The sequence below is a fragment of the Zophobas morio genome, unplaced genomic scaffold (genome assembly GCF_036711695.1).
Source record: "Zophobas morio isolate AGI-343-1 ecotype UQ-CSIRO unplaced genomic scaffold, CSIRO_AGI_Zmor_V1 ptg000238l, whole genome shotgun sequence".
NCBI lineage: Eukaryota > Metazoa > Arthropoda > Insecta > Coleoptera > Tenebrionidae > Zophobas > Zophobas morio.
Genome location: NW_026972342.1, coordinates 147390 through 174314, shown reverse-complemented (window position 1 = coordinate 174314; position 26925 = coordinate 147390). Strand labels below are relative to the sequence as shown.

General features: G+C 37.3%; 5 protein-coding genes and 1 long non-coding RNA gene across 7 annotated transcripts; 2 read left to right on the top strand and 4 right to left on the bottom strand.

Annotated features, from left to right (window-relative positions):
• Positions 1–1925: 1925 nt before the first annotated feature.
• Positions 1926–2998, top strand: LOC135146528 (ataxin-7-like protein 3). Its single transcript, XM_064078655.1, has 6 exons — positions 1926–2024; positions 2160–2230; positions 2285–2393; positions 2440–2543; positions 2722–2889; positions 2941–2998. The coding sequence occupies exons 2-6, from the start codon at positions 2193–2195 to the stop codon at positions 2996–2998; spliced, it is 477 nt and encodes a 158-aa protein (XP_063934725.1). The 5' UTR covers positions 1926–2024; positions 2160–2192.
• Positions 2999–3067: 69 nt separating this feature from the next.
• LOC135146516 (ubiquitin carboxyl-terminal hydrolase 36-like) lies at positions 3068–5759 on the bottom strand. Its single transcript, XM_064078644.1, has 10 exons — positions 5435–5759; positions 5246–5379; positions 5002–5187; positions 4565–4731; positions 4198–4514; positions 4021–4140; positions 3885–3964; positions 3756–3827; positions 3343–3703; positions 3068–3286 (listed from the first exon to the last, which is right to left on the bottom strand). Exons 1-10 carry the CDS (start codon positions 5718–5720, stop codon positions 3084–3086), a joined length of 1926 nt encoding a protein of 641 aa, XP_063934714.1. The 5' UTR covers positions 5721–5759; the 3' UTR covers positions 3068–3083.
• A 1079-nt stretch (positions 5760–6838) lies between these two features.
• LOC135146527 (uncharacterized) lies at positions 6839–17324 on the bottom strand. The gene is made up of 58 exons (XM_064078654.1): positions 17281–17324; positions 17137–17215; positions 16974–17015; positions 16801–16890; positions 16682–16738; positions 16556–16626; positions 16412–16477; positions 16255–16349; positions 16063–16191; positions 15935–16009; positions 15754–15870; positions 15609–15704; positions 15453–15555; positions 15350–15394; positions 15223–15290; positions 15089–15166; positions 14910–15032; positions 14768–14848; positions 14647–14712; positions 14517–14596; positions 14404–14464; positions 14237–14346; positions 14043–14170; positions 13880–13967; positions 13597–13696; positions 13443–13541; positions 13257–13378; positions 13116–13199; positions 12911–13020; positions 12361–12824; positions 12146–12310; positions 12011–12086; positions 11828–11947; positions 11639–11775; positions 11485–11579; positions 11351–11419; positions 11228–11291; positions 10664–11163; positions 10534–10606; positions 10208–10486; positions 10099–10156; positions 10000–10046; positions 9790–9946; positions 9604–9735; positions 9409–9545; positions 9201–9345; positions 8951–9139; positions 8755–8894; positions 8548–8699; positions 8426–8485; positions 8267–8375; positions 8128–8211; positions 7954–8076; positions 7780–7894; positions 7613–7716; positions 7316–7555; positions 7079–7251; positions 6839–7022 (listed from the first exon to the last, which is right to left on the bottom strand). The coding sequence occupies exons 7-58, from the start codon at positions 16431–16433 to the stop codon at positions 6839–6841; spliced, it is 6471 nt and encodes a 2156-aa protein (XP_063934724.1). The 5' UTR covers positions 16434–16477; positions 16556–16626; positions 16682–16738; positions 16801–16890; positions 16974–17015; positions 17137–17215; positions 17281–17324.
• Positions 17325–17454: 130 nt separating this feature from the next.
• On the bottom strand, positions 17455–17863 carry LOC135146512 (uncharacterized). The gene is made up of 3 exons (XR_010283853.1): positions 17780–17863; positions 17603–17663; positions 17455–17543 (listed from the first exon to the last, which is right to left on the bottom strand). It is a non-coding gene; the product is annotated as an uncharacterized LOC135146512 (long non-coding RNA).
• A 2233-nt stretch (positions 17864–20096) lies between these two features.
• LOC135146526 (uncharacterized) lies at positions 20097–21440 on the top strand. The gene is made up of 7 exons (XM_064078653.1): positions 20097–20186; positions 20271–20371; positions 20591–20799; positions 20850–20905; positions 20969–21041; positions 21108–21223; positions 21285–21440. The coding sequence occupies exons 1-7, from the start codon at positions 20127–20129 to the stop codon at positions 21438–21440; spliced, it is 771 nt and encodes a 256-aa protein (XP_063934723.1). The 5' UTR covers positions 20097–20126.
• Positions 21441–21531: 91 nt separating this feature from the next.
• LOC135146533 (V-type proton ATPase subunit D-like) lies at positions 21532–23115 on the bottom strand. Of its 2 annotated transcripts, none has more exons than XM_064078661.1 (9): positions 23048–23115; positions 22895–22993; positions 22715–22832; positions 22398–22477; positions 22162–22274; positions 21993–22096; positions 21840–21926; positions 21676–21784; positions 21532–21593 (listed from the first exon to the last, which is right to left on the bottom strand). In XM_064078661.1, exons 2-9 carry the CDS (start codon positions 22936–22938, stop codon positions 21538–21540), a joined length of 711 nt encoding a protein of 236 aa, XP_063934731.1. In that variant the 5' UTR covers positions 22939–22993; positions 23048–23115; the 3' UTR covers positions 21532–21537. The 2 variants fall into 2 exon arrangements, with proteins under 2 accessions (XP_063934731.1, XP_063934732.1); XM_064078662.1 differs by having other exon boundaries at positions 22895–22996; positions 23048–23052.
• Positions 23116–26925: the final 3810 nt, after the last annotated feature.

Genomic DNA, 26925 nt, shown 5'->3' with positions numbered 1-26925 from the left:
CAATTCTCGACAGTCAAATTGAGTCTTCACAGTTTTAGCTAAACCAATTCACTCATAAAGGCCAATACCTTCAAGCTTAGGTCGTCTTTTTAGATAGCTGCTCTTGGCCTTTTATTTTATATTTTTACAAGAAAACAACCCACAGAGGTGTAACTCAAACATCAATTTTAACATGAATTGCAAAGTACGAACAACAACCGCAATGAATAAATTGTTTTACTTGCAAGTGCTTTGCATAAGTCATGGATCGACGCAACAATAGTGACAAAAAAGTAGATGTGAAAAGTATTAAAGAAATTAAAAAAGAGAAATACCAAACTTACACATACGGAGCGCTTTTAAAAGAAAAAAAATTGTGCTTCAGGGTCTCAAGCAAAACACCTTACAATATATTAATTGATAAAAATACCCGTTTATGGAAAGTAAACCTTTAAACAGAGAAAAACACTAACGAACATTTTAATTTGTATAATTAACTAAAATTTGAAAATTTGGTTAAAATCAAAAGCAGGGTGAAGATGGCAAACAATTTTTTTGGTTAATGATCCTTGCTTTAAAGTCCTAAGGCCATGTAGACATAGATAACTTAGTGACATATAGTTAGTTTCTAAAACGATGATGCCTTGATGTTATATAATTACTTAACTTCCAGTTGCACGAGAACTCTTCAGTTCACTGAGGAGGTGAATACTTATGTATTTCGAAGTGACTCCTTTTCTTTTCCAATAAGGCGCAACCAAATGTCTTAGCGTGCTAACTAATTAAAAGTATTTACCCAAAAATTTAAATTAATTTTTTTCATTATATTAGCTTTCAACTATTACTTAAAATTATCTTTAATGCTTACTAGAAACACTTAACTCGCTTCCTTCCTTTTTTTAGTTTGAAGAACTGATACGTTCTCAATAACTACCGAAAAATAATCTTTACTTTGAGCTATGTCTTTATGTAATTTCTGTCTGCACTTGGTTCAAGTAAACAGGGTAGCTCAGTCTATATAAGCTGAGATCTATTGATAAAGAGATTTCAAAAAACCTGTGTAATAGTGCACTTATCTCTTTTAAGGTTATTAAAAAAGAGAGTAAGGTAAATGTTTACCACTGCTTTTAACAACAACATCCAAATTTATGATATAAGAGGGAGAAGTAGCTAAAAAGGTACTTTGTAGTTTGAAATTTGTTTCTACTTATAATTTTTTTAAATGAAATTCGTCAACAATGCTTTTGATCAAGCGAGCGTACTTTTTTATATAACATGGTAAAAATTTTATGGACATTTAGGCTTTTAATAATATTTTTGTTTTAAAATATTGAAGGTATTTTATTGTAGTCATTGTGTTTTACATTGCGTTTTTGTACTGTGTTAAGTATAACCGCTGACATCTTAACTTTGAGTTTATCTTTGAAATCGTTTAAATGAGTTTAACTGTTTAAAGATATATAATCAGGCAATAAGTAAACAATAAATAGTTATACTGTTAGGAAAATAACAATGATAGAGGTGTCTCAAGTAAATTTACTAGTTTTTCCTTAATAATAAAAGTCCAGGAGCCAAATTCTAAGATCTTAATATTTTTCTTTATACAGTTTGTTGAAGCAGCTAGTACATAAAGTTGACTTAATTTATAAACAATAAAGCCAAAAAGCAGTTATTCTCGTTTATAAGGTAAATTTTAAAGGTTAGCCAGAAAGGCAATTTTTTTTTTATTCACCTTAAGAATTTTGCTAACCAATGAAAAACCTCAAATATTTAGTTTCTTTTTTTTTGTCTCTAATTTCTGACCCGAAAATTTTGGGTTAAAAATCATTTTCTTGACCAATAATTTCGCTTGCCGTTCGGTTTCTAAATTTAGCAGGTTCTTCAATGTGTTTTGTGTCGATTATATTTTTGCCTTTTGTTGTAGAGCGCTAGCCAGATACTGTTTTGTAAGAACGTACAATTAATTTCATATTAGAAAGTGTGAGCTGGTGAATGACGTATAAATCTTCTGTTATCAGTTAACACAGTCCAAAAAGTCGAATAAGGTAAGCGTTAAGTATTTCTATTTTTGACTCCTTGTTAGGGCCAAAAAGTGTTTTTATCTGCTAAATCATAAAACGGTAATGGTGCAGACAGATTCGGGCATTACTGCCGAGTAGCTTCTAAATTTTTTAAATAAGTGATACGGGTTGGGTTGGTTCTACTCAACTGTGATGAGCAAAAGTTCCCAGGGTGCTTGTGATGCTGGGAGGTCATCATAACTGTAGACCTTTAAAGTTTTATACGGAGTTTATTAAATTTTTAGGGGTGACCTAAATTTTTTTGTGGAGGAACTAAAAAGACTGGAAAATAAAAAGAAATATTTAGATCGTTTGATAACAAATCTATCAACCCGCTCTTCTTTAAACTTTTGGGTAAACTGTTACACCACACATTTTAGCACAAACTAATTTCAAAAAGACTTCAGAGGTGTTTGGAGAAATAATAGATGATCTTACTTTAGAAGTAATATTTATTATACACAAAGCCTTTAAACTGGCGAGAATTTCTAAACAAGTAAATACGTAAGTATATTATATATCTGACAATACATATGTACTTTCTTTTCAAATTTTTTACGACCCTTTTTCTAATGCAACCTCGCAACTTTCTATTCTGCTCTCTGTAAAACCTTTTTAACAAAAAAACACACATTTCTTAAAAGCTAGCACTCTTTTTAAAGAGTCCACTTTACTTTCTTAGTAAAAAAACTTGCGAAGTCGGTTTCGATATTTATGGTCAAAACCCCGATAAATACAAAACTGAATCATTTAAATGCAACAACTGCCAGAGAGTAGTCGTGGCTTCTCGTTTTGCTCCGCACTTGGAGGGATGCATGGGAAAAGGGAGGACCACAAGACAGTCTAGAAGGTATCTTCAGTTAAAAATTAAATCTCTTTTCGCCCTCTCCCCTATTATTAGGGCTAACCAACAAGCTAAGAAGTATAAGGTTCAAGAATCAAGCGAAGATGAAGATTAAAAAAACTTTAATAAAATTTATTGTTAATAACTAAATATAATAATAAAAATATGTCAGAGTAGCGGTTTGCAGTAAATTTATAGTCTCAAGAGCTTTTAGACTTCTTATTAGAAAAAAATAGTTGAAAAGGGTTGCTCTGACTAAAATGGGCCGAAAGGCTTTCAAATCTCTTCGTCCTGGCTTTCTTTAGCTTGCCCTTATCCAATAACTCATCTTCTTCATCTCTCTCGAATTTGCAGAGATCGACAACGGTGTCTATCGAGTTGGGCCCTCCTTCCCATGAAGTTACTAATAATCCAAATATAACCAACAAGAAAAGCAAAGAGAAATTATAAAAAGTCTACCTGCTGGCCCTATCTCTTGAAATTTATATTTCTGCTCACCCGGATTGAATATATTTTGCTTAAAACTGCCGTCCCACGACCTTATAAGCCTCGAAGAAGCTGTTTTTTTTGATTGAGTACGAGTTCCAACATCTTTAATATATTCGTCCCAGTGGACGACGGTGTTGTCGTAATTCTTTTGAGTGCAGCTGGGGCTTCCCGGTGAAATCTTCTCCACAACCCAAGCGGAGTCAGTCGCGTTAGGAGATGCTTTAGTGTGCGTTTCTGGCCGACTTTTACGAAAAGAAACAACTTTAGACGGAGAGCAGGCTGCTTTTAAGGAAGCTAAGCTGGAACTTTTTTCAAAAGAGCACCCTTTAGTCTAACAACGTGCGAGATTTACGGAGTATAAAGCAAAAACAAATAAATTTTACATCTCTGATTCTGATGTAGAAGAGTAAATATGCCTGCTGGTGCAACACAGTTTTTATGCTTGCACTGGAAACCTATTTTGAGCTTAAGTGAGAGCAACTTTTAAACAGGTAAACTCGTAATAACTTAACAAGTTCGTCGTCTATGCACTGCCACAGCTGGTTGGAACCGCGAACGTAGCAGTGATAGTGGCCAGAGTGGAGCGTAAGCCCTCAAAAAGGGTAGAGATTGGGTATGAGGCAAAAACTATAGGTGCCTTATAGTTACCGTCATGAACAAGAACACCGTACAACTGATATAGCACCGGCTCTTTAGAGGTGTTACTGCTTAAAAACGGACTCAAATCTAAATGTTCGCCGTAAATAACTTTAGACTTAATCTTTTTCCCTAAGAATTTTCTTTTTTAACGTAATACGTTACAAGCTCAGGAATGAAATGAAAAACCTTCACTACGGAAATCGAAACGTTTTAGATGCAAGCAGAGCACACGTGGGGGCACGTGGATGGAAAAGGACTTACTAGCCGGGACTTTTCTAGCGCACTTCTCACAGTAGTATAGGTTGTCTTTATCCAAAATCTCCGGCTCTACAAGAAGCCTCAGACTTTTCTCGACTGAACTTTGAACGTTGAGGCTAAGATCCAAGATTGTTTCAAACGAGTTGGAATCGTGACCGCAGCAGAGACACTTGATCTGACTCCGCAAATAACCCCCAAATACTTGATGAATAAATGAAGTTTCTTTAATTTTATCTTCTAAATTTCTAACAAAAAAATTAAAAAAATGATTTTAAACTAAAATATATAAAAGTACTTTTCATAACCATGTAAACAACTTTCTTGCAAGGAATCTATCAAAAGGCGTAAATATTCGTGAGTATCCTCTTGCTGAGTTCGGCAAAAATGTTTGGCTACTTGTTTCAGACGAGAAAAAAACATTTTCGGATATATGATAGCAGAAGATTTGGAAGACTTGAAGATCTAATTGATACTCAAGTTTAGTTTAATTATTAAATAGAAAATTTTTTAAGGGTGTTTGACGCATCTGAATACACCTGATTTTTTGAAAAAAAAAAAGCAAAGCCTGAAACAGAAATTTACAATAAAAAAATTATTAAAGATTTGAGGCAGAACGTGTTCTTTAAATAAAAAGGCTGAAAAATTAAATTATTAAAGTTTTAGAGTGTGTATCTTCATGACTTAACAAACAAAAAATTACTGAACGGCTAAAATAATAAAGTTATTACGTACTTTAAGAGCCAGATTTTCCAAATCGCAAAAAGCACAATAGCAATCTTCCGGAATTCTACAAGATTGAGAATGGGCGTTATCGAGCAAAAAGTTAGCGAGCGGTGGGGTATGAAGCAGACACTGCAACGCGGAATTGATATAACAGGTATTTCCGTAGTTTCCTAGACCTTTACTCAAAGAGTAAACCTGTAAGAAATCAGAAGGCAACCAGGAATAAGCGAATGAACAAAAAGATCTGTTTAACTTTCTTCCATTTCATTAAGTCTTCGATTAATTTACTAGCAAACAGTTGGTAGGTTGATAGTTCCAAACCATTAAAATTATAGAATTTTCGAGGTATATCTTCGGGTTTATGGTAACTATCTTTAGACCCTTTTGCTTTTTTTTAAAAAAGAGTAAAAAAAAATTGTTTTTTGGAAAGTAATGAACTCACTCTCGTATACATTATGACTTCCTATTGCATTTAAAGTCTCAGGCTCTTTATATAATTCGTCAGGAGAATATATTTTTCGGGGAGGGACAAAAGTAATTCTTCTAGGTAATAAATTGAAATCTTCAATTATTTTATGCTTAAGACTTGAATCAAGAGTTAAAGAAGAACGCGTGCGGGTATCGCCATCTTTAACTAGTTCCACCAAACTATGCCTGGGAGCAGTAACTTTTTTCATATTACCCGTTCTGGGAGGAAATAAACTTTTCTGTAAATGCTGTACAAACATCACAGCTATAATTCGACATTACAACAATAATTATTCAAAAATGCAACATTGATAACTCGGCACGGCAATACAAATCGTCATGTTATACCACGAATACACATAGGTGAAGTTATTTAACAATAAAAGCCCTAAAAGGCCAACCTCATTAAACTCGATAACACGTGGACATTGCCAACTACGGGAGCAAAAAAAAATTTATAGTAATGAGCCTCTGAAGAAAAGTAAGGCAGTTACGCCGTTTAATATTTTTATATCATAAATCTTTTTTTTGGTCGGGTTTCCTATTATTAAAGACTCTTTTTCACCTTTTTTTCAAGTTGTTTTTGTCGTTCTAAATGCACTGAAGTCTCTTCTTTATAAGCGTTTAAAACCATTCTGACTGACTCGAACAAATTTTTTGTGTAACAAAATTTGTGTTAAAGGCAATTTTTTTTAGGTGTGAATATAACTGTAAATGCTTTTAAACTCAAAATTTAATTAGTTTTTAAGATTTTAAAAATAAGTGTAACTATATATATATACACCGAGTTTAAAGATAATAAATTTTGAAATTAATACTGGAAGTTAATGGTTCTAAAAAATACGAATGCTAACTTATGATTTTCATACCGAAGTCATATTAAGTTAGCTACTATTATTAGCAAATTTTCAGAGTCTACTAGCTAAGAGAGGACAAAATAATCCAAAACTAACTTATTTCCAGAGGTTTTAGTTAAGCTATAGAATTTTTGGTTACCGACTTAAATAAATAATAAAGACAGCTACTTAACATATAAAATATTGCTGTTTTAATAAAAATCGACTTTTTTTTAAATTTCAGCAAAATTCTAGCTTTATTATATAAACAGACTTACAGTGAGCGGTAAATCCGTAATTTTTTTATAATGGAATTATCTTGAAGCACTCGTCATTTAAGTGCTACATCACTTTGACTATAAAAACCTGAACTACTGGTTCCAAAGAAGACTTTAAGCGAACCCTTCTTTTAATAAGGCTACTTAAAGAGCAAAAACTAATTGAGTACCTTGATAAAAGAGTGTAATTAGATCTCCAATCAAGCAGTACCCGTAGTAAAATTAATAAGTGACGCACTGTATATGTAATATTAGAAAAGTTTATTATTGTAAAGCGCAGTAGAGTAGTGCTTTCTCGCAAGAGCTCAAGCTGTGCTCCAAAGTGTATAAGAGATTAAACTGTACAGATGAAGAGGGTACACTTTTCTTTATAAGTTTTAAAGAATCTGATAGTAGATCTTCGAGTAAGCGGAACAGAATATGGCAATCACGCAAAGGCACCGGGAAGCTGCAGAGAACAAGATAATAACACGTGGGGCTAGAAGAGGTAGAGAATGTAATAACCGGTGGAACTCTAAAACAAACGAAAAAGCGCAATCCATCCTCTCCAGGAGGCAGAGGTCAGCTAAAAATGTGGCGCAGTTAATTATGTGAGCTTCAATGTAGGAGAAGAACGCCTGCGTTTGTGACACAGCGTGCATGTCTTCGATGCTTCGGTAAAGCAAATAATTTTTCACCTAAGAATGGCCGGTAAAATACTTTAAGAGGCCCTTAAAGTGTTTGCGACGTGATAAAAAGCACCTCAGCATAAATGGATGGGGAACGAGTGCGGTCAAAGACTTGTGGATTTTTCACAATAAAGTGAAGAAGGTCGTTATCAAGCTGCGTATTGCCACCGCTCAAAAACGCGTCTTCGAAGATGAAAGGGGCTTCCTGATCTATCAGCTGGAGGCGCTGAGCTGCGAAGATGTACTTCAAGGAGCTGCATTTACACGAGGGTGTTGCATGTGACAGTAAGCGCCGAAATACTTTAGTATCCTCCTAAAAATTATAATCAGACTACTTGCTAACACTTTAAGAAAGCCGTAAGCACGAAACAAGCTCTGAGAGCTCCCACTCCAGTCGTATTCGCCAGCAATTGTGCATAAGAGACTCCGACTCGGCAATATTAAGCAAGAGAGCGAAGTGATATTTTAAATAATCTGGTAAGCGAGAAAGTATGGTTTCAAGAGACAGCAAGCTATTTCGGAAAGCGTGTTTATGACCAGGTTTGTCAGGGTCGGGGCTCTTTTCAAGTATGGATATTACTTTTGCTAGCGCAAAGGCACGAGAAGAGAGGTCAATAGCAAAGCTGTTGCCCACGGTGCTCCACGTATAGTTCTGCAAATAATATGCAAAACATTTGAATAAAAAACTTGCAGCGAAAGTCATGCACAGACATTCCAGTCGTCGTCACTCCAGCTGCCCTTTTCTGAAGCCTCAGTCTCCTGACGGATGCTTTCATAGAGCTTCTCCACAAAGACTTGTTGTTTGCTCGAGCTGTTTATTTCCTCAAGCGCCACCTTGCAACGAAAAGTAAAGTAAGAGCAGCAGAAACTACAATGAGGAAGAACAGTGGCTCCAGGCCAGTGCTGCTGCAGAATGGTTTGTATTTGGCAGAAGACAGCGGCTGAAAGAGAGGAATGGCCGGGCACTGCCTGCGAACGAACCGTTTTACGGGTGCAGTGTAGATGCAACTACCTGCTTATAAACCTCCACCTCTTCTATCAGGGTCAACACCTCAAATCTCTGTGGCGCGTCCCATTGTGCCGCGCTGCAGAACTTTATGAGGTCGCCGGCTAGAGCATCGCACTCTGAGGTACTGTGAATTATGTTAATAGTGTCTATCACGTATGAGAGGCTATAGAATACTTTAATAGTAGCTTGGCGGTGGTAAGGAGACGCTTAAAGTCAACTAAAGGGACGCTTTTCCTACGTTACACAATGATGTGTGATGAGAAAATCCTTGCTAGTTATTAAAGAAGTCGCTCTACAGGGCCAAGCAGTTCATCAAGACTTTATAAAATATTTCATTATAACTAATGGCAGTTCTATGCCATTTTTGGACTTCCTCAAACACTGTTCGGACACTATTAAGATCAGGAACTTGTGAAAGACTAACTATCTCCTCCAGAAATAGATACGCCTGTTGCCAAAACGTGAGTTTGTCAAGGCAAGAATTAAAAAATGAATGCACGAACGTCTTCGAGAGTTTCTAGAGATACTTCTATGAAACCAGCATCGATGTTATTCACGGAGGTTCCAGTGAGTAGACCAAGACACTTTTTAACAGAGGTTAGCCTAGCGAGTTTCTCCTGGAAAACGAGTTTCTGGTCTTCTTCTACGAAATGCCTTTTTATAAAGTTATTATTCTTTTCAAGACTCTCCTTTTTATACCTTCAACGTACGGAATAAAGTTTTCTAAAATGGCCAATTTTGTGGAAAGATCCAAATATCGTAGGAATTCACTGTCCAAAAGAACAAGGGACAACTGATTAGCGTGAGATGGGCTCAACGAGTGGCCGAATTTTTCTAGATAACTAACTAACGAGTGCCCCTTGTCCTGATAGGACACTAGGCCGCCCTCTACAAGGTTAACACGCTACTAACCATAGCGAGATGACAGGGGATGAGAGGAGGGGCTAACCTTTTAAGCGGACAAAGTCCTTCACTGCTCTCTGCAAGACTTCCAAACATAACGATGACGTTGCTTCATTGACATCATGAGGAGAGCCAAGGAGGAGAATAAACTCTGTAACAGAGCCCAGATCGGTCAGAGTGGTAAGCTCTCCCTAGTTAATAGGTGCGCAAGTAAAAAGCGGAAGAGATTTAACAAAAACCACATGGAAATAGACCAATTGAGCCAGCCTATGGCGATCGAGGGCCAAATAATTTTTATAGTTTAGTTTATTGATAGCAAAAGTGTCCAAGTGGCTCACAAGGCCTAGCAGGTGCAGATGTTTTTCGACTGATATGCCGTCAAGTACAACATCTGCAGAGTTCAATGACAGATAAGCTCCACACGAACCAGTACTACTTAGCGTAATTACTGGGATTAAGAAAGTTGAAGAACAGCCACAAACGCGTATAGTCCTGGCCATTCAGCGCGGGCCACATAGTAGCGGAAATTTTTTGCGATACTTCGAGCCACATGTTTTTGCGGGAGAGAAAAATTCGCAGACCTTCATGGCAACTCTAAGGGCCCGTCAAGTCAATTAACAAGCTGCAGTAAAGACCCTCAACGGCTTCCTTTGCTGGCGTGGCCGCGTTTAAAAGTGTGAAGGCAAGTGAGAAATAAATATCTTCGGCTTTTAGGCCGTTTCGCTCGCAAACCATCACGCATCTTTCAAGAGAGGTGGCGCCCCCTCGATTAAGACACAGCAAGAACACGCCCTATACACTAATTAATGAGGCCGGGCACAAGGTACAGCAGGCGGGCTATAAACCCTTTGGTAAGCGGGGTCCTGCAAAAACCTAGAAAAGTCGAGAGGCTCTAAGAGAAAGTTGACAGGCTATTAGCTCAGAGGAGGCGCCGAGGGTGGTACCGCTCTGCGTAGGAAGAGTTGCCGTTATGAGATGCTTATAGTATTCGGCAATCCAGTCCTTAAGGGGGCGAATAAGACTACCACACACAGAAAAACAGCCAAGCAAGACTTTAAAAAAACTCAGAAGAAAATTTTTAGGTCCGCCCTCAGAAACAGAAGCTGGCCACGCGCTGGTTTCAACGAGGTGGACTGCATAGAGAATGACGATGGCCGGAGGCAACTCGCATGCGTAATAAGCAAAATAGTATTTGTCGTCCAACTGGTCGGTTGAACGAGTGGACCAGTTCTCATGTTGTCCCGTGCAAATAAGAAGGCCGTAAAAGTAAAGGGCAAGTTTGAGGGTGTCTGTGCAGCTGGGCCTCATACGAAGTAGCTCTTCAGCGTGTTCCTGTGCAGAAGTATAAGATGGGAGAAAAGATTATGTGTCAAACTTACAAGATTCGTGCTAAAAAGTAGCGCAAAAGTCAAGGAGTAGTCCATAAGCTTGCAGCTTTCTAAAAACAGGCGCCTTGCCATGATCATTAGCCCAAATAAAGAGGCGTAGCCGCACACAAGCACCCCATACCGCATGATCTGATGCATAGCTGCCAGTACCGACTCGTCCCAATTGGAAAAGTCGTAAAAGTGCAGCAGCTGTTTTTCGCAAAGCGAGTATAGTAACTTGAGGGCATGGAGATTGCTTAGGCAGCTGGTGAAGGGCGCATAGCAGTCAAGCACGTAAGGATAAGAGCGCTTCCTCCTTCCTTTACTGCCGCACGCACAAGTCAACTCCCGCATGTAAAACGGATAGGAACTCGGAGGGAACACGTGACTTAGAGAACAGGAGGAGTGTTTTTCAGGAAAAGCGGTGTCCGTCACATCTGGAGGGTAAGACGGTCGTTCTGGTCGCTTACAGCGTTGCGCGGGGGTTCGAAGCGTCATCTTAAGAGGAGCGTTCCCCTCTAAATTCATAGAAAAAGGCAACTCTTCGTGGTTAGCAAGCATCTTCATAAGGTGCGTCGGACTGCCATCCTCAGCAACGCCCATAATTCGGCTCAATCGCAGTAATTCCAGCTCTTTATACTTCTATCAATATTGTAAAACAGATGAGCCAGAGCGTCGCTATGTTGGTGGCGGGGGAAACTGATACCTCCAAGACAATAATAAGGTAGTTAGGCGGGCAAGTTTTCAGTACATGAGCCAAGAGCGCTAGTCTGCCCTCAGTTCAAAGAGTAAGCCCGATAGCATGTCGCACGCACGTGTGACACCAGACCTTTCGCTTAGAAAGGTAAGCTGAGCGCAACTTGCCAGACTCAAAAAAAGGTCCCAGGAGTTGAAAGTCCTTAAAAGGATATAGAATCTCTGCACAAATTCATTGTATGCAAGCACAAGAATTCCCAAAGATACCCGGAAAGTCGCATAATACGTTTACAGCATTGTAGCGCAAACTGGTAGTCGGCATGCCTCATGGCTTTTCGGGCAACTTTCGCCAATACAAGGCCCTCCAAGGTAAAAAGAGTAAAAGTAGGAGCGGTTTTTTAAGTGCCACATAGGCAACTACTTCTCTTATTGCTTTGTCCTCTGCAACTTCCAATAACTCAGTTACTTTTAAAAGGGCGTCCAGCTGAGCGTAGTTGTTCTCCTCCGCAAGTAGACAGGCATCCAGCACACTTTCCATACAGTCAGCCGCAAGTCTCACTAAAATTGTCCAGTAAAGGAAAGTAGGAAGCGGGCCACCTCAAGGTCAAACCTTGAAGTGGTGTCCATGGCAGCCGGAAACTAACATGCATAAGTTTTACGGCGGAAATGAGTTTTTTTTCTTTTATTACAGGAGCAGTGCAGCTGCCTTCAGGTATAAGATTCAAACATTCTATAATTGGAGTAGCACAGCGCATCACACATGGAGCCGTTAGGGGGATAAAGAGGGGCTCACCAGTTGCCGCCTCAAGTAAAGGGTCGGTCATGGAATTGCAAGTGTTATAATACTCAATAGCCACTTTTAGTATGACCTGCTCGTAAAATTAAAAGTACTAAAAGGCTAAGCATAGCTGATAAAAAGCAGCAGCACCCCCGATATTTCATGCAAATCAATTAATGGTATAGGCAGGAACTGGTGATGGCGGCAGTTCTGAATAAACTCGCTAGCTAGTCTAATATTTTTTAACGATGAGGAACTTAATAGACTTTCCATAAACTGCTTGTTGATGACGTCCGTAGGAACTGATAAAAGTTTCTGACCATAAAAGTTAAGGGCAAGAGTGTATGGGCTCGTGGTATTGAAACCTGAAGAACGTGCAATTCCACGTATAGCTGACGCCATTGGTTGGGTGAATATGGCCGCAGTGGATCCAGGCCGGATTGACAGAGTTCTCTGATCAGCTGCTTACGATTTAAAGGTAGTGATGTTTGCGGGCACTGGGGGAAAACATTCCAGTCAGTGAACGAGGCTAGGGGTCTAGCCATACCGTGGGCTCTGCAAATCTCAAAAGCCCTCAAACTTTTTACTAACGCGTCTAATCCTTCACGTGCTTTTAAAAGAGTTCGTAATCCCTCTCGCGAGTCATTATTAATTTCACTCGGTAAAACTTGCGCACTATCCGGTAAGAGTGCCTGAAGATTGTTTACTAAACCGCGTAAAGCGTCAAGGCTAAGGGCCTCAGGAGTCGATTCAGTACTACGAAAGGCACAAATTACTCCTAGCTCTACGATTTCCTCGCGTGTAAGCAAAAGGGGGACGTTACCACCGGCTGTCCGTTGTTATATACAAAGGGCCATAAATGCCATGAAAAGTAAGAGTTTAACAGTCGCGATAGTAAAAAAAAATTGAAATCACCAGAACCGGGAAAATTGCTTATATCTTTTCCTTTCTTGAATTGCTTAACAAAAACAGGAGACTCTAGTAATATTAGAAATACTACTTCTGGGTGGCTATGAGAAAGCTCCCTATTTAAATAAAGAGGTATAACACAGGATGTTCTTGCTAGGGAGCCACATACACTCCAGTGAATTTATGTGCAGGTTGCTTATGAAATGCATACTTTATAAAATCGAACAGCAAGCCCTTGATGCCGCTAAGTGTGGATGCTTCACTGTAGCTTCCATCCAAGCGGTCTTCTCCGAACCTGTTCACAGAAAAGCATAAGTGTAGTGCGGGAAGAAGCCGTTGGCGTGCAAAAAACCAAAGCAGGTTGACAAGTTCAAAAAAGCAAGTATTGAAACGGGAGAGGAAGAGGCGGTTGTTAAAATCTGTGCTACTGGAGGAGAGGTCGGCAAAGAGAAGGTTTATCCTTTTCATGTTATCCTCGTGTAAAAAAAAAATTGCGCTACTTTTGGTCAGTATTATTAGCCCGAGCAAGCTCAAGTACCCAATTCATATATTCGTGCAGCGAGATGTCAGCACAAGCAGCACTTGAGGCGTCATAGACCAGATAACACAACGAAGCAAGGTGGCTTTGGATATATTTCTAGAGTAACTCTAGCTATAACCTTCCTTACTACTAACGCATGCAGAAGAAATACCAAGTCCGGGACGTTTTTTTTAAGTCCCAGTTCTATAAGGGCCTTGGAATTTTCCAGTTGCCCGGACAATCGGTCAATTTCTACCGCCCGATGACAGTACCTTAACAAAAGGAAAAACTTTACTCGGCGCAAGAGACACAGGACGCCACGGATGAACAGAAACGATCCGAAACGAAGAAAGAGGGATAAACGGACATTATTTCAATAGGACGTGGCAACCAACACAAAAAAACTACTCGAGTAAAAAGGTGGCATAGTTAGCTGTAATATTAAACAAACCCACCATTCTGAGACTTCCTTTACGGACGGAATTACAAAGTCCAGCGTCTCCATGGCGTCTCCTAAAATGCCGTGGCAATGTGTGCAATCTTCTGGGATAAACAAGTAAAAATCAATAGCGCGTGCTCAAGCAGTGATGGAGGTGAACTCAGCTTGTAGCCCCCAACCTTCATCTTCCTGAGTACCAGAAACGGGAGTTATACATACACGTGTTCTCTTCTCATTAACTGAAGGCAAGAGTCTCTCGTAACTACTTGGATGCACGGTTTCAGGGATGCTGGATATAATAGATAGCCTGAATGTTATAAATTGTGTTGTTCATAGACCGCGCCTTACCAAAAGCTCATATATAAAAGTAAACCAATGCTTAAAAAGCTCATTGCCATGAGACTGAAAGAGAATGGCTATTGACGGGCAGCTCAGACGGCTGAACGCCGAGACATGCCCTTGCTGTGCCAATTTTATGGCGACCTACCAACATTCATAAGCATCACAAAGGTGTTGCAATGTTGGTGAAGTAAGCGGTACGTCCTGAAGCGCACTGGATCGAAGGTGGCGGAAGGCGTCCATATCAAAGGGCAGGCGAAGACTTGTAGAGAACCAATAAGATGCGGTTTAATGGAAGCGGAGGATCTAAGCACCTTTTAGTTATTTTCTCGTAGGTGCGGAGTCGATCTAAATAAGTGCGGCACTTTGTACGAATTTCTTGCCTACGGGCCTGCTAATGAAAGACTGAGACTGGCACCGATTGCAATCTCGGGAAGACCGTACTATTAGACTGGAAGAACACTCTGAAACTTCCTCAGCTTCGAGATTGTCCAGCGCATACTCCAGCAGCTTTAAAAAAATGGCGCTGTTATGTGGAAAAGAAGTGGGGCGACAGGAAACCGACACTCCTGTTCATCTCCGTCGTGGACAAAACAACGGTCGTGCATTCGTTCAACACCCAATCCCTGTCCTTAACTCGGTCGAGCTTAACCGAAATAAGTTGGCATTACTATAATATCGACGTTGAAGAAAATGCCACGTGATACATAAAATTGTACGGCGCCCTCTTCATTTTGGTGAACCCGCCACAAGGCCTTGTACAATTCGTCAGTGTTGAGAGTATATTCTTCAGCGAGGCGTTGAGCCCGCTCAAAATTACCGGTGCAGAGCTATTAATGATGGGCGGTGACTAAAAAGAAAGCAGAGAAGACCAATGAACGTCAACCATTCTGCTGTACAGCTCCGCCGGGCTTTTCTGGCTAAAGTAGTACAGGCGGTACAGCTTGAGAACCTTGAAAGTCCCCTGAAAAGGGGATAATACGCTACTATAAAAAGCAACACGCGATTTCCCAGGTGCACCTGGCGGTGTTCGGGGCCAGCCAACCAAATCATGGCTCTGTGCAGCAAGGAGCCGGCAGGTTCTTTCTCTGCAGACACCCCCTTCTTGTTAAAGGTAGTCATCACGTGGACCTACTCGTAAATATACCAAAGTATGAGGAAGAGCCACGTGCTCTTCCCTTCTCTAGACCGCCTATTATAGAGCAAAGTAGTGATTGGCTGTCTGTATTAGAAGAGCAAACGCCTAGCACCAATCATATGCTCTTTCCAGGAAGTTGCGAGAGGAAGAACGCGCCTCTCGCATTCAAGAACAAGAAAGCGTCCGTCCTCCACAGCCGATAGCCGGCACCCACGCTATCCAAATAATAAATAAAAAACTGAAAGAGCGCCAATCAGGAGAAGCGCACCTCAAAACGGATCGAGTGAGTGCCCAGCAGATTGCAGTTTCTCACAAAGTCGTATAGAATCACGTGCCCTGACAACGTGGAGACCACCAAGCAGTCCTGAGCACGTGAGCTTTAGTATAAACCAATTACTGAAGAAGAACGGTACCTGTCCCCACCATTGCAGGTCACTAATCCGATCTTGGTCGTCCTCGTGAGGCCCGCCTTCAGCTTTGCTGGGGCACTCCGCGCCACAGTAGCTCTTCGCTGCAAGCACGTATGGCTTCTAATAAATTAATTAGCTTTTAAAGTAAGTCCTCCGGCCAATCAGGAAGGAGGAGAGAGTGGACCAGAGCCTGCAAGTTTTTTAAGGAAAATCGAGTCGTAATATCCAACGATGACATGCTAAAGACTAGCACTTCCCCCTTAAGAGGTCAAATAAAAACTTCAAAAAAAAAAAAATAATTCAGTAAAAAACTTGATTATTCAACGCCGCGAGCTGGTCGTTCAGAAGAAGAACTTTCACAAATACAGTTTTGTTTAAACGGCTCCAGAATGGGATATATTTTGGCAGAGAACGATAGAGGTCCTCCAATGGGCTGGCGGGCTTTCGAATCAAAAAGGTTTATTATCAGCATCCAATACTGGCGGGTGTGCAGCAGCCAATCACCATAATCAATTCACGAAGTTCTCGCCTTTCATCGTGGAAGAAATAGGGAGCGCGGCAGGAAACCTTCCAAAAAGTGATGCCAGGAAGTACGTGACCTGGAAACGGACGGGATCAAGATTTTTTTTATATAGTAAAATTTTCTGAGGGAAAGCGGTACATCGTGGCCGTGCTTTTCTCATGCCGAGTCCAGCAATAATCAACAGTCGATTTACAGCGTCGTATGCTGCGGATCAAAATTAAAAAAGAATAAGGTTGGAATCGACTCTGCGCGTTTCAAAGCGCAAAGAAAAGACAAACAAACCCACAGAAACCACGAGCTCGTGGTGAGACCGAAACAAGAGAGACTGGTGAAGGCTGAAGTCCCCCTGGCCCCTACCAAAAAAAAGATCCCTACAAATAACCAAACGGGAGCCAATTAGCTACAAACCGAATGGTATAGAGAAAGGCGGCTCCGAAATAGTCCACCACAAGAAGCTCGGCACTACTGCAGGTTTCATGATTTTTATTCAAAATTAGTTAAAATCGAATTGAAATTGAAAAATTTACCAAAGTTCGTCAACCTTCGCGCATTCCACAAACACAAGGTCCGCGCTGCCCCCCGTTTTCCATGCCACAGAAGTAACGGGAATCTGACACCTAAAAGGACACGCTCCATTAATTTTTTAAAAAACCTCTACAAAACGAAGTCTGGAAGAATATTTTATTCGTTTTCTGTTTACCATTCCTTTCCACTGGCGGCTTGAACTATACAAATAACGTTTCTATTGGCAAAATGAATTTAAATATAAAAAAAATATAAAAATTAATAAAGATTTACAAAAATTCTAAGAATTTAGTACTTTTAAGATTATAAAATTATAATTTTAAAAAGATGTTTCTTACCCCGCACTAACCGCAAGGAATTGATCGTCAAGGCTCCAAGCCAGTTTGCAATTCTTTAAGTCGTTGCCTTGAAAAGGAACTTTACGAATATATAAATATTTAAGTGATTATTTTGCAGTAAATATGACAAAAAACTATCGTCACCGGAAAAAAACACTTTTCTTTGCGAAAATTTATCTGAAATCGATAGTAATTCAACCGTCCGACTTTCCCAAAAAAGAGCCAAAATTTCTAGAGAAAAAGTAAAAGATAAGATAAAAATAAAAAAGGGTAAAACTTACTTTTATTATGGCTCAAAGAAAGGTTGTAACACATAAAAGCGTCATCATAACTAAGTTTAAGGATTGGGGGAATCTTTGATTGATAAAAAAGTGCTTGGAAGTATTTAAGGACAGCTTCATAAAATCCTAAAAAGAAACAATGTTATTAAACCAAAATTAAAAGAGGAAGAGCCTTTAAAACTTACTATATAAAATAAGTTGGGTTCTCTCAAGATCAGAGGCCCAAGGTTTTAATTGTGTACCTTCCTGTTTTGAAATAACAAACAAATAACATAAAGCTTACTAAAAATAAATTTACAATAAAATTTACAAGATTGCAGTATAACACAACTTTTAAACTAAAACTGTGTATTTTATTAAACCTTAGTAGTAAAGGAAACTTCAAAGGTTTTTGTAAAATCGTACAATATTTTGTGTTTTTCGTAAGTAAGCGACATGCCCCCTTCTGAAGTTTGCAAAAAGATTAAACACGATGGTTGTTATCGCGCTTATCATATATCACGTTACGTCACAGAAACAAGGGCTTGTCTATGACTCGCTTGTGCACACTTTGAAAAGTTCCGTGTTATCAGTATTCTTCAAAGTTTTAAAAAAGAGTTATCTTTGGATGCAAGAAAAAGAGGACCCAACAGCTATTATACTTCATTAATTTCTTTTCACAGAAGGCTAGCAAAAGTTGTTTTAATCCATGTTTTGGTTTACAAGGTATTTTTGTTTATAAAACTTACTATAAAGAAAATTGTTTCAATTGGGGACAAGAAACACCCTAAAAACTTATATAATGTGTAATTTCTAATTTATCTTTTCCATCTTACTAGCGCTAGTTCTTTTAGACAGTTTAGCTTCTTTTGACTTCAAATTCGAGTTCACGGAAAGGAGTATAGTTTAAACATATTTAGCTTAAAGTGGTTTTCTAAACACTGCTAAAAAAATCAAAAACGAAATAGTAGTCCTAATTATAAATAAGCTTAACAAAAAATTTTTAAACGTGCCATAGGGTGAAAGCGAGGAGCACTTGTCATAACGAAAAGTTGAAGTGCGTTAGTTTATAAACGTTGGCAGGGTATTATTTACACATAAAGAGAAAGAATATTACTATTTTTAAGTTAAAATGTATCACTAAGTAAATCATAACCAGTATAGGTGTATTAGACTAGGAAGCTCAAAGTTAAACGGAACAATACGGGATAATTACTGAACTAATAACAAAAGTAAGTCCAACGGTAGAGTACAAACACGACCGAGTCTATAACCCCAACAATACATGCTAACATTCGCTCCCTTCGTGAGTGTGGAGAGGTAATGGCTAACTTATTTCCTTATTGTATTTTTATAACTTAACAATTAATTTTTTCACTTTTCTTGAGGCAGCTTAAACTTATATAAATGTTTGACCTTTTTCTTAAAAATTGTCATGTTTGTAAGAAAAATCGTTTAAGTTACTCTTTATTTAATTATTAAATTACAAGTATGCGTTACTCTAACAAAAATAGCCAGCACCTTTACATATCCTGCTTCCAGCAAGTAACTTCCTACGCTTAATTAAAAATAGAAATAAAAAAAGAATAAATACAATTAGATTATGGCCACCACCTTAACTGCACCTTTTGGTAGTACATTATTACTGAAATTTAGCCAACCTGCAATTTAATCTCCAAATCCATAAACTTTTTCCAATTTTATAGCTTTTTGTTGACTAGCCTCATGTCTAAACTTCTATATATCTCTGTAAGTATAGTGTATAAACTACAATTTGGAAGAAGACAGAAATTTTTAAGGTAATACTTAGGCTAGTGATGTGCTTTACCTCGTCATTGAAAAAGCTTTGTTTCATTGCTTACCCTTGCGTTACTTCGTGAAAAGCTGAGTTTATTCATTTTCTTTCACTAAGTTCAATAGAGTAAGTCGGCAATAGCAAATCCTTGATCAAAAAAAATGTTAGCAAGGGTTATAGAAATTAAAGTAATTTTTTTCTACCACGGAAGAACGTAAAAAACTGTAAGGATAAAAAGTGCTTAGCGACTAGGCACTAAGAAAGGTTATAAGAAAGAAGGAAGAAAAGTGCTGAGAGTTGGGACTTAAAAACCCTGACAAGAAGCCAGATAGACACTAAGAAAAAGAAATTCTCGTGAACTGTAGACTCCACTTGAGTACCTACGGTTTTCAAGCTTTGCATACTTGTTTCAAGTTCTTACTGTGCTTTTGTTGCTTACTATAAAATTTACGTTTTCGTGTCGTAAGAAAAACACTTAGGAAAACTTAAGCCTGAAACAATTAAAAAACGTTTTATTAAGTAAACGAATATTTTATTATTGTAATTTTTTTGTAGTCTCCTTTCATAGTTCGCTTAAATGGCATTTCTTATATTCATATGACGGTTGCTTTTTCTTAAAGCACCAGGTATAACCTGATGCAGATTTTTTTGTATCAGCAAAAAATTATGGGATTTAACGCTTTACTTTTCTTTATATTTTTAGTCTTTCGTGGAGTTGTTCACCCTAGAAATAATTAACTAATTTGGAAACTTAACTACTAACAGTTTTTTTTAATAAGAATAACTGTATATAATATATTAAAAAAATGAAGAAAACGAACTATAGAGTAATTTAGAATGAACGCTAAAAGGGCAATATAATACTTCCATACACCTGCTCTTAACACTATTTTAAAAAAGCTTGGTGTGCTTTTTAGGTTTTCATAAGCGAGCTAATGAATAAGTTGGTTGCCTTTTTGCTTCTGGCCGCCATTTTAACAGTCCCTAGTGATAAAGTATCTTTGTCACTTTTTTCTCTTCACCTTTTTAATTTCGTTTTGCTTTATTATTATGTGCAGTAAAAAGTTATTTATTAACAGACTTTAAACATACCACATCAACAAGTCTCTAATTTTTTGTTCTGTAAAATTGCTAAAGGCCGTCGTAGTGACTCATTATGGCTCGGATTATATAATTCTTGGTAATAATGCGTTGGTGATTACTATATATAATTTTTATTATTTAAAGTTTATATAGCCTTATAAATTTTTTTTTTTTAGTTAATAAAAATTTAATTTTTAAAATTAGCTTTATCACTATGCTTATTAACAAATTTTTTTCAAAGTTCAAAGTAGTTTAAGAGTATATATCTATATAGCTAAAATTATGCCTTAATTGAGGCCCCTTCAAAATCCTGTAGGTTTGAGTTAAGTCCTCCCTTATTCTACGACTTTTTACCCGCCTTTAATAAAAGAGATGGCCAAAATGTCTTTAAAAATCTCATGTTACTTAACATGTTTGTATACATCCTCTGGTGGCTACTGCCTTTATCCTTTATGAAAAAACATTTTGCTCTAAACCACGATTCTGAGAAACCTGCTGGGCGTCTTTGGACCTTTTTTACTAATGGTCTATTCTCATCTTTACAGCTATATTCCAGTTTGACAGTAATCTTTTAGGCCTTAGCCACGCCAATGTATACTCGTTAGTGTTGACTTTATTAATGCTTAAACTGGTTTTATATTTACTTATTCTCGGAATTAATCTTTTTGTGACTATAAATTGCTTTCTATGTAAGTTTGAAGGTTATATTGCGGAGTTCTGGGAGGGTCGCTCTTTCTACACTTTTTACTTTGGCACCATCCTGGCGGGTCTGCACCACTCAAACGCTTTTTATTTAAAAAAATATATATATATCTACGTTTTTTTTTATTCAGGATCAGCCCTTTCGATTTTATGGAAATACTTACGCGGCCAAAGGGGCTGGTCAATTGGCGGTGGCGTGGCGGTAATGGGCCTGATTGGGTCAATGGTGGAACTGCAACAGTTAGACGTACGTCGCTGGAGTTATAAAAGTTTAGAAATTTAAAATCTTCTGTATTTGTTTGTTCCAGAGAGCCTTTCCTTTGCCATATCTACCAATAAATTTCCGTGTGGACGGGGCTAAGTTGGCCGTGGGGTATCCTCTCCTTCAATTCCTACTCGGCTCTCACGTGGACCTGCCCATGTACTTGGGAGGATTTCTGTTTGGGCGTTACTTTGCTAACTAATAAAACCTATAATCTTACTTTTTTATGCTTTTCTGGTTGTTATTAAGGCATTTATTTAATCGGGATAGCAAACTAAATTTATTGTTCACTGCGTTAGTTATAGCATTAAATCGGTGGTATTTTCCTGGACGGAAGGGGCCTCCCAGGTAAAGTCTACCTTTTGCAAATTTGCGTTAGCCGACTAAAATATTACGAAAAATTTTATAAAATTAAGCAAAATAAGTCGGCCCGTCACCAGTAGGTGCGTCTCGTCTAATCTTTTTCTTGTCTTGCACTCTCTTTAACCTGAAAAACTCTTCTCTATCCTTTTCTTCCAACTCAGAAATGACATACTCCACCGTTTTCTAAATTAACATTAAAAAAATGCAAGAAAAGTTGTTAGTGTCAGGTGATCCCCACCTCTAGTCGAGGGACGATAATGTACTCGAGCGCATTGACGCGCCGCCTCGTGGCTTTAATCGCTTCGTTTAGCGCTTGAAAGGAAGTCTGCCGGACGAGCGTTACTGCTATTGAGTTGTACTACGCGGGAGATCAGCTTAAGAAGGCGGTAACCTTCAACGAAGCGAGCTCTAAAAGCAATTCTGTGGCTTTTATAAATTTAGCTTTGCAAACACTGATCTGCTTGCCTCCTTTTCCGAGTCCTGTATACTGGTAAGCTGAAAAAGTGTGCCTTTAGTATAAAAATTGTATACTTTTTTAAGTAATTAAAAAAAAAGGGGACCATCAGTGCCTGTAAGGCGCCGTTGGAAAACAGGAAGTTTAACACCTGCGACAATATCCGTAGTAATGCGCACTTTTATAGTCGGAGTGGTAGAATTCTCCAAAATAAGGTGTCTGTAGTAAAAGCTCTTTTCATATACCAAAGTAATAAAATTATTATGTTCAATATTTTTAGTTAAAAATTTTAATTCTATAATTCTACTTAATACGAATGAAAATTAAAAGCAGTTTACTTACGAAAAGTCCCCCGCTTGAAAAGTTGCTTGAGCCATCGAAATAAAAGCCTCTTGTAACTCTGTGCACAACACTGATTTGCTCTGTCGTGGTTGAGAATATAAAGTGGTGAAGATAAGAATTTAGATGTAATGGGCCTTTATTATACCAGAAAGGTGTTAAAGTTTTTTTTAAAAATTATTAATTTCTTTACGTTATTAGTTCCTTATAAACGTTAATACTTCTTAAACAATTATTATAAGGCTGTTCCAATTAGTACTGAAAACAGAAAAATAATAAAATTTATAACCCGTTACCTATAATAATATTACATATATTACTTTAATTATAGCTTTTAGCAGGGATCTAAACTTAAAAAGGAGGGCTTCCGCTTTTTTCTTTAGCAGGTTGTACCCTTTTTTCGCGCTCTTAAGTCGAAGTTTCATGGTTAATAAGACCCTAAACGTTTTAAATATTTTTAAATATAAATTATTAAAAATACTATAATTCTTGAATAATACATTCTAGTAGGCAAGACGTTATTCTTTTGCACACGGTCATTCATCGCGAGTAAAGCCAAATTTAAATGTTGGTAAGTTTGGTTGACAAAAAAAGTTATTCTACTTTTAATGAAACTTAACTTATGTATCAAGTGTAAATAAAAACATTTTTACACTAATGTGAGAAGAATAAGTTTTTGAACATAAAACTATTTGAAGCTGAACGGTAAGTCTTATAATCTTAAAAACGAATAAAAAGGATTTCTAATAATACTTATCTAACTATGTAACTACTGTCTTTTATGTGAAATTTAGAGTTCGACTGACTAGACTCAAACTAGTTTCTCTACAGAAAAATGTTCCATTTTCATTAAAACATGAAAGTGGTGTTAGCCAATAAAACGAAGGCTTGAGTACGTTTGAAAACCAAGATTACTTCCTAGTTGTAGAGGTTCTTACTAGTGTCTACCTATTATAGCGGAAGCTGTTGGGTTGTCTGTCTCTTTGTAGCTTAAAATCAGTACATATAGAGTTTAAACTGTTGGTCGCGTACGCCCAAAAACCCAACGATAAAACCGCAGTTTTCGAGACTTAGTAAAGACCATGAACTAGTAACTTCTTACTATGCATATGTCTTGCAATATTGTCAAGTAGTTTTAGCTGTGTAGTATTAAAGTAGTCTATTAAACTTTCCATTTAAAATAAGTAATTTTTGGTTATTTAAAAAAAAAAACACGTCTTTATCCGTTCTATACCCTGAATAATAAATTTGTATAGTTTTGTAAGATTTATATAACCTACAAAATACTTAAATATAAATTCCGTTAATATTGTCATTAGATATATATATTAATTTTTTTATAATAATTGTATTAAGGAAATCAAATAAGTTTAAGGTCAAGTATTCCCAGCTGTTTAGCTTTCCTTAATGTACTAATTTTCAATATCTTGTAAATGTTTTTTTCGCAATTAAAATTTTGTATAGTGAAGACATTACTTATATTAAAAAAAAAGTCTCTTAGGTTTAAACCAACTCCAATTTAGCTATACCTAAAATACCTCAACTCCAAAAAGTTTAATAGGACTTGTCAATATAAGAGTATATAAGTAACTATATTTTTTAATTTTTTTTAAAACTGCTTTAAACTATGTAACATACTCCAAAATTAATAATTATTCTTTTTTAATCTAAATTACAACTTCGAGACACTAAATGAAGCTCTATAATTTTTAATACATAGTTAAAGTTTATAGTAATAATGTTTGTAAAATGGATATTTTACATTAGGAGCTGAAGTATACTAGGTAAGTTTTCGAATACTAGTTCATTCCAAGAAGGAAGCCGAAGGAAAAAATGAGCCTAGATTATCTAAGGAAGGGACTGCAGCCGCTTTTAAGCTCAGGATACTTTATTTCTAATCTGGACAAAAGCTTCAGCAATAGTACTCCAGTGGCCATTAGGGAGCAGCATTGGCAGTACTGGCCCCAGATCAAAGGAAGGCCTTGATTGTCGTAGAGGTGACATTACACGAACAGGTATTCTTTCATTTTAACTGGAGCCCTAATGATTACCTTAGATATTGCTACCCATGGGAACTCGCCAGGAATAACGCCAGAGCTTTATTTTGCAAAATGAGCTCGTTTTAGGTTTAAATAGTGTTCTTACCCAGACTTGTTAATAATCTAGGAGCTCGTTCAACTAAAGGAGAACGAAACACAAAAAGTATGGAAGGTAATTTCCATTCTTTCGTTGCACCGTAGCGTCGGAAGTTGTGTCCTGACCAAGACGGGAGACTCCGACTCCTTCAACTCCCGTGGGTCGTTCCTGGTCCTAGGACTAAACGTACCTTGAAAGTAAGTAAAATTAGTGTCATTGGCGGTCATGGTGTAGAATGCAATCGTCTTCTATTTTCCTTTTTTATTTAATTTACTGAATTTTTCTGCTTTTTAAGTACTTGTAGACGAGTATAAAGTCAAAAAAATATTTATTGAAGCAGACAAATATTGTTTAAAAGATTAACTAGACTGTCCCGCCTTTACAAGTAAGTTAGAAGCAAACTTGGATTTTAACAAGTATTAAGGGCTGTTGTATCAAATTTAAGTATTCATTTTTGCATACAGAATATAATTTAAAAAAGTTGGCGGCCTACTTTTGATATAGTATATTAAAGACTATAACTTTAAAGAATTTTGGGTAGCACAACAAATCTAAAAATTACAAAATAATAAAGAAAAATATTATTGTCGTATATCTCCTTGGCTTAACCTGGTCAATATATATACCGAGTCCCGAGCTTTTGTAAAAAAACTAAAATAATAGACTATACTTTTGTTATTAGAGTAACTTTAACAAATAGATAATTAAATAGTTGTATGAAGGTGAAACTTTTAATATGATAAGCTCGTCTGCATTCACGATATCCCAAACTTCTGATTACTGAAAGTTAATTTATTTTATTCTTATTCTTAGTTTGAAACCTTTACCCCTATTTTAAGAGTCATAAAAATTCAAAGCACGTCACGAAGATTACGGTGGTACGCCATTCCATGTTATAGCTAATTAAAATTAGGAACGAGGTATAACAGACTAAATACGTGAAACAATCACACCGGGATCGGAGTTGTCGTCGAGCTCAGCGGTTAGGAGCATTGACTCGCGATTCGAGGTCACGGGTTTGATTCCCGCGGGCGTCCAAACTCGCATATTTCTGGTCGGGGGGTTACGTGTACAACTTACAAACAAAAATTCTGATAGTAAGCGTTGTCTATCATTTAAAATCCTTTTTAGGCAGGAAGCTAACTGACTTAAGACTACAATAGTAGTAGGCTTATTAACTTTGCACTTAAATAGTTTCGAGTTGAGATAAATGTGGTTTACAAGATAGGCTTGGACACCTCGAAATGCGAAGTTGTGGACTTGCAGTTTGTTTAATAAGCCCTTGTGCCAAGCTCATTCAAAGCTTTTTCAGTATCAATTAAGTCTTTGCGGAACATAGGTAAAATAAAGCAAGAGACTATGAACTATTAAATGCGACGAGGCTTAGCGGATTCAACCACTGCCGGCTGCCAAAAGAAGCTGGACCGGTACCTAATTCGTAATTACAACATCACGGAAGTAGCTATTCTTCCATGGCAATGAAAGGTGTCAGAGGTACTAGTTAACATCTTGAAAGGTTATAAATTCTTCCAGACGTTTCAAACCCTCAGTACATCAAGAATATTTCGGGATAATAGGAATTTATATATATATATATATATAAATTATCTAAATAAATTAGCCCTTATCCCTTTTTATTATGTTTATCTTACTGTTAGACTCTGTTAGTAGCAGACTTTCACAAGACAGCAGTTTGGTGGTGCCTTCCGTTTTAGTAGAGTTTCAACAATCTTCTGCTGCACAGCCGAAGGGCAGCTCAACTTAATATGTAGTTCATTGAAAAGTGAAGTACAAACGGTCGGCAGCAAGAGAATCGGCGAAAAGTATTGCCTCACTTGAGTCGTTTTCGGCTGGGGAAGCGCAATTTTGTTTTTTCATAACTGCTTAAAAGAGGAACGGTCTTCATTGTCTGGCTCTTTTTCTAATGCGCTGGTTTATAGAACCTCTTCGTGAGTGTTTGGGCCAACCCATTAATATATAGCGTTGTGCCTTAAAGATAACCTCATAATTATTCTTGAAAAGATTTTAATTAACTCGTAAAACTTGACAGCTACTAAAAAGAAAACTCAGTAACAAAAGAAAGAAAAAATTTATTCATATGATACCGTGAAAATATTAACGTATTTTCATTACATACCATCGAATTAATTCTAGTGGTTTTAAAAAAGTTTAATGTTTTAAAATATATTCTCTACAACTAAAAAATCTTTTTTAAAATAGACATTTCAATAGTTTAATAAATCGCATAATAAATATTAAGCGCTCATAATTTTATTATTAAAACTGTGTTAACAAAGAGTTACCGAATTAAATGAAATTTTGGATGCTAGAGCATTATCATGAATAACCTTAACAAACAAACTCTAGGAATTTACTCACAAGTAGTTAATAGGCA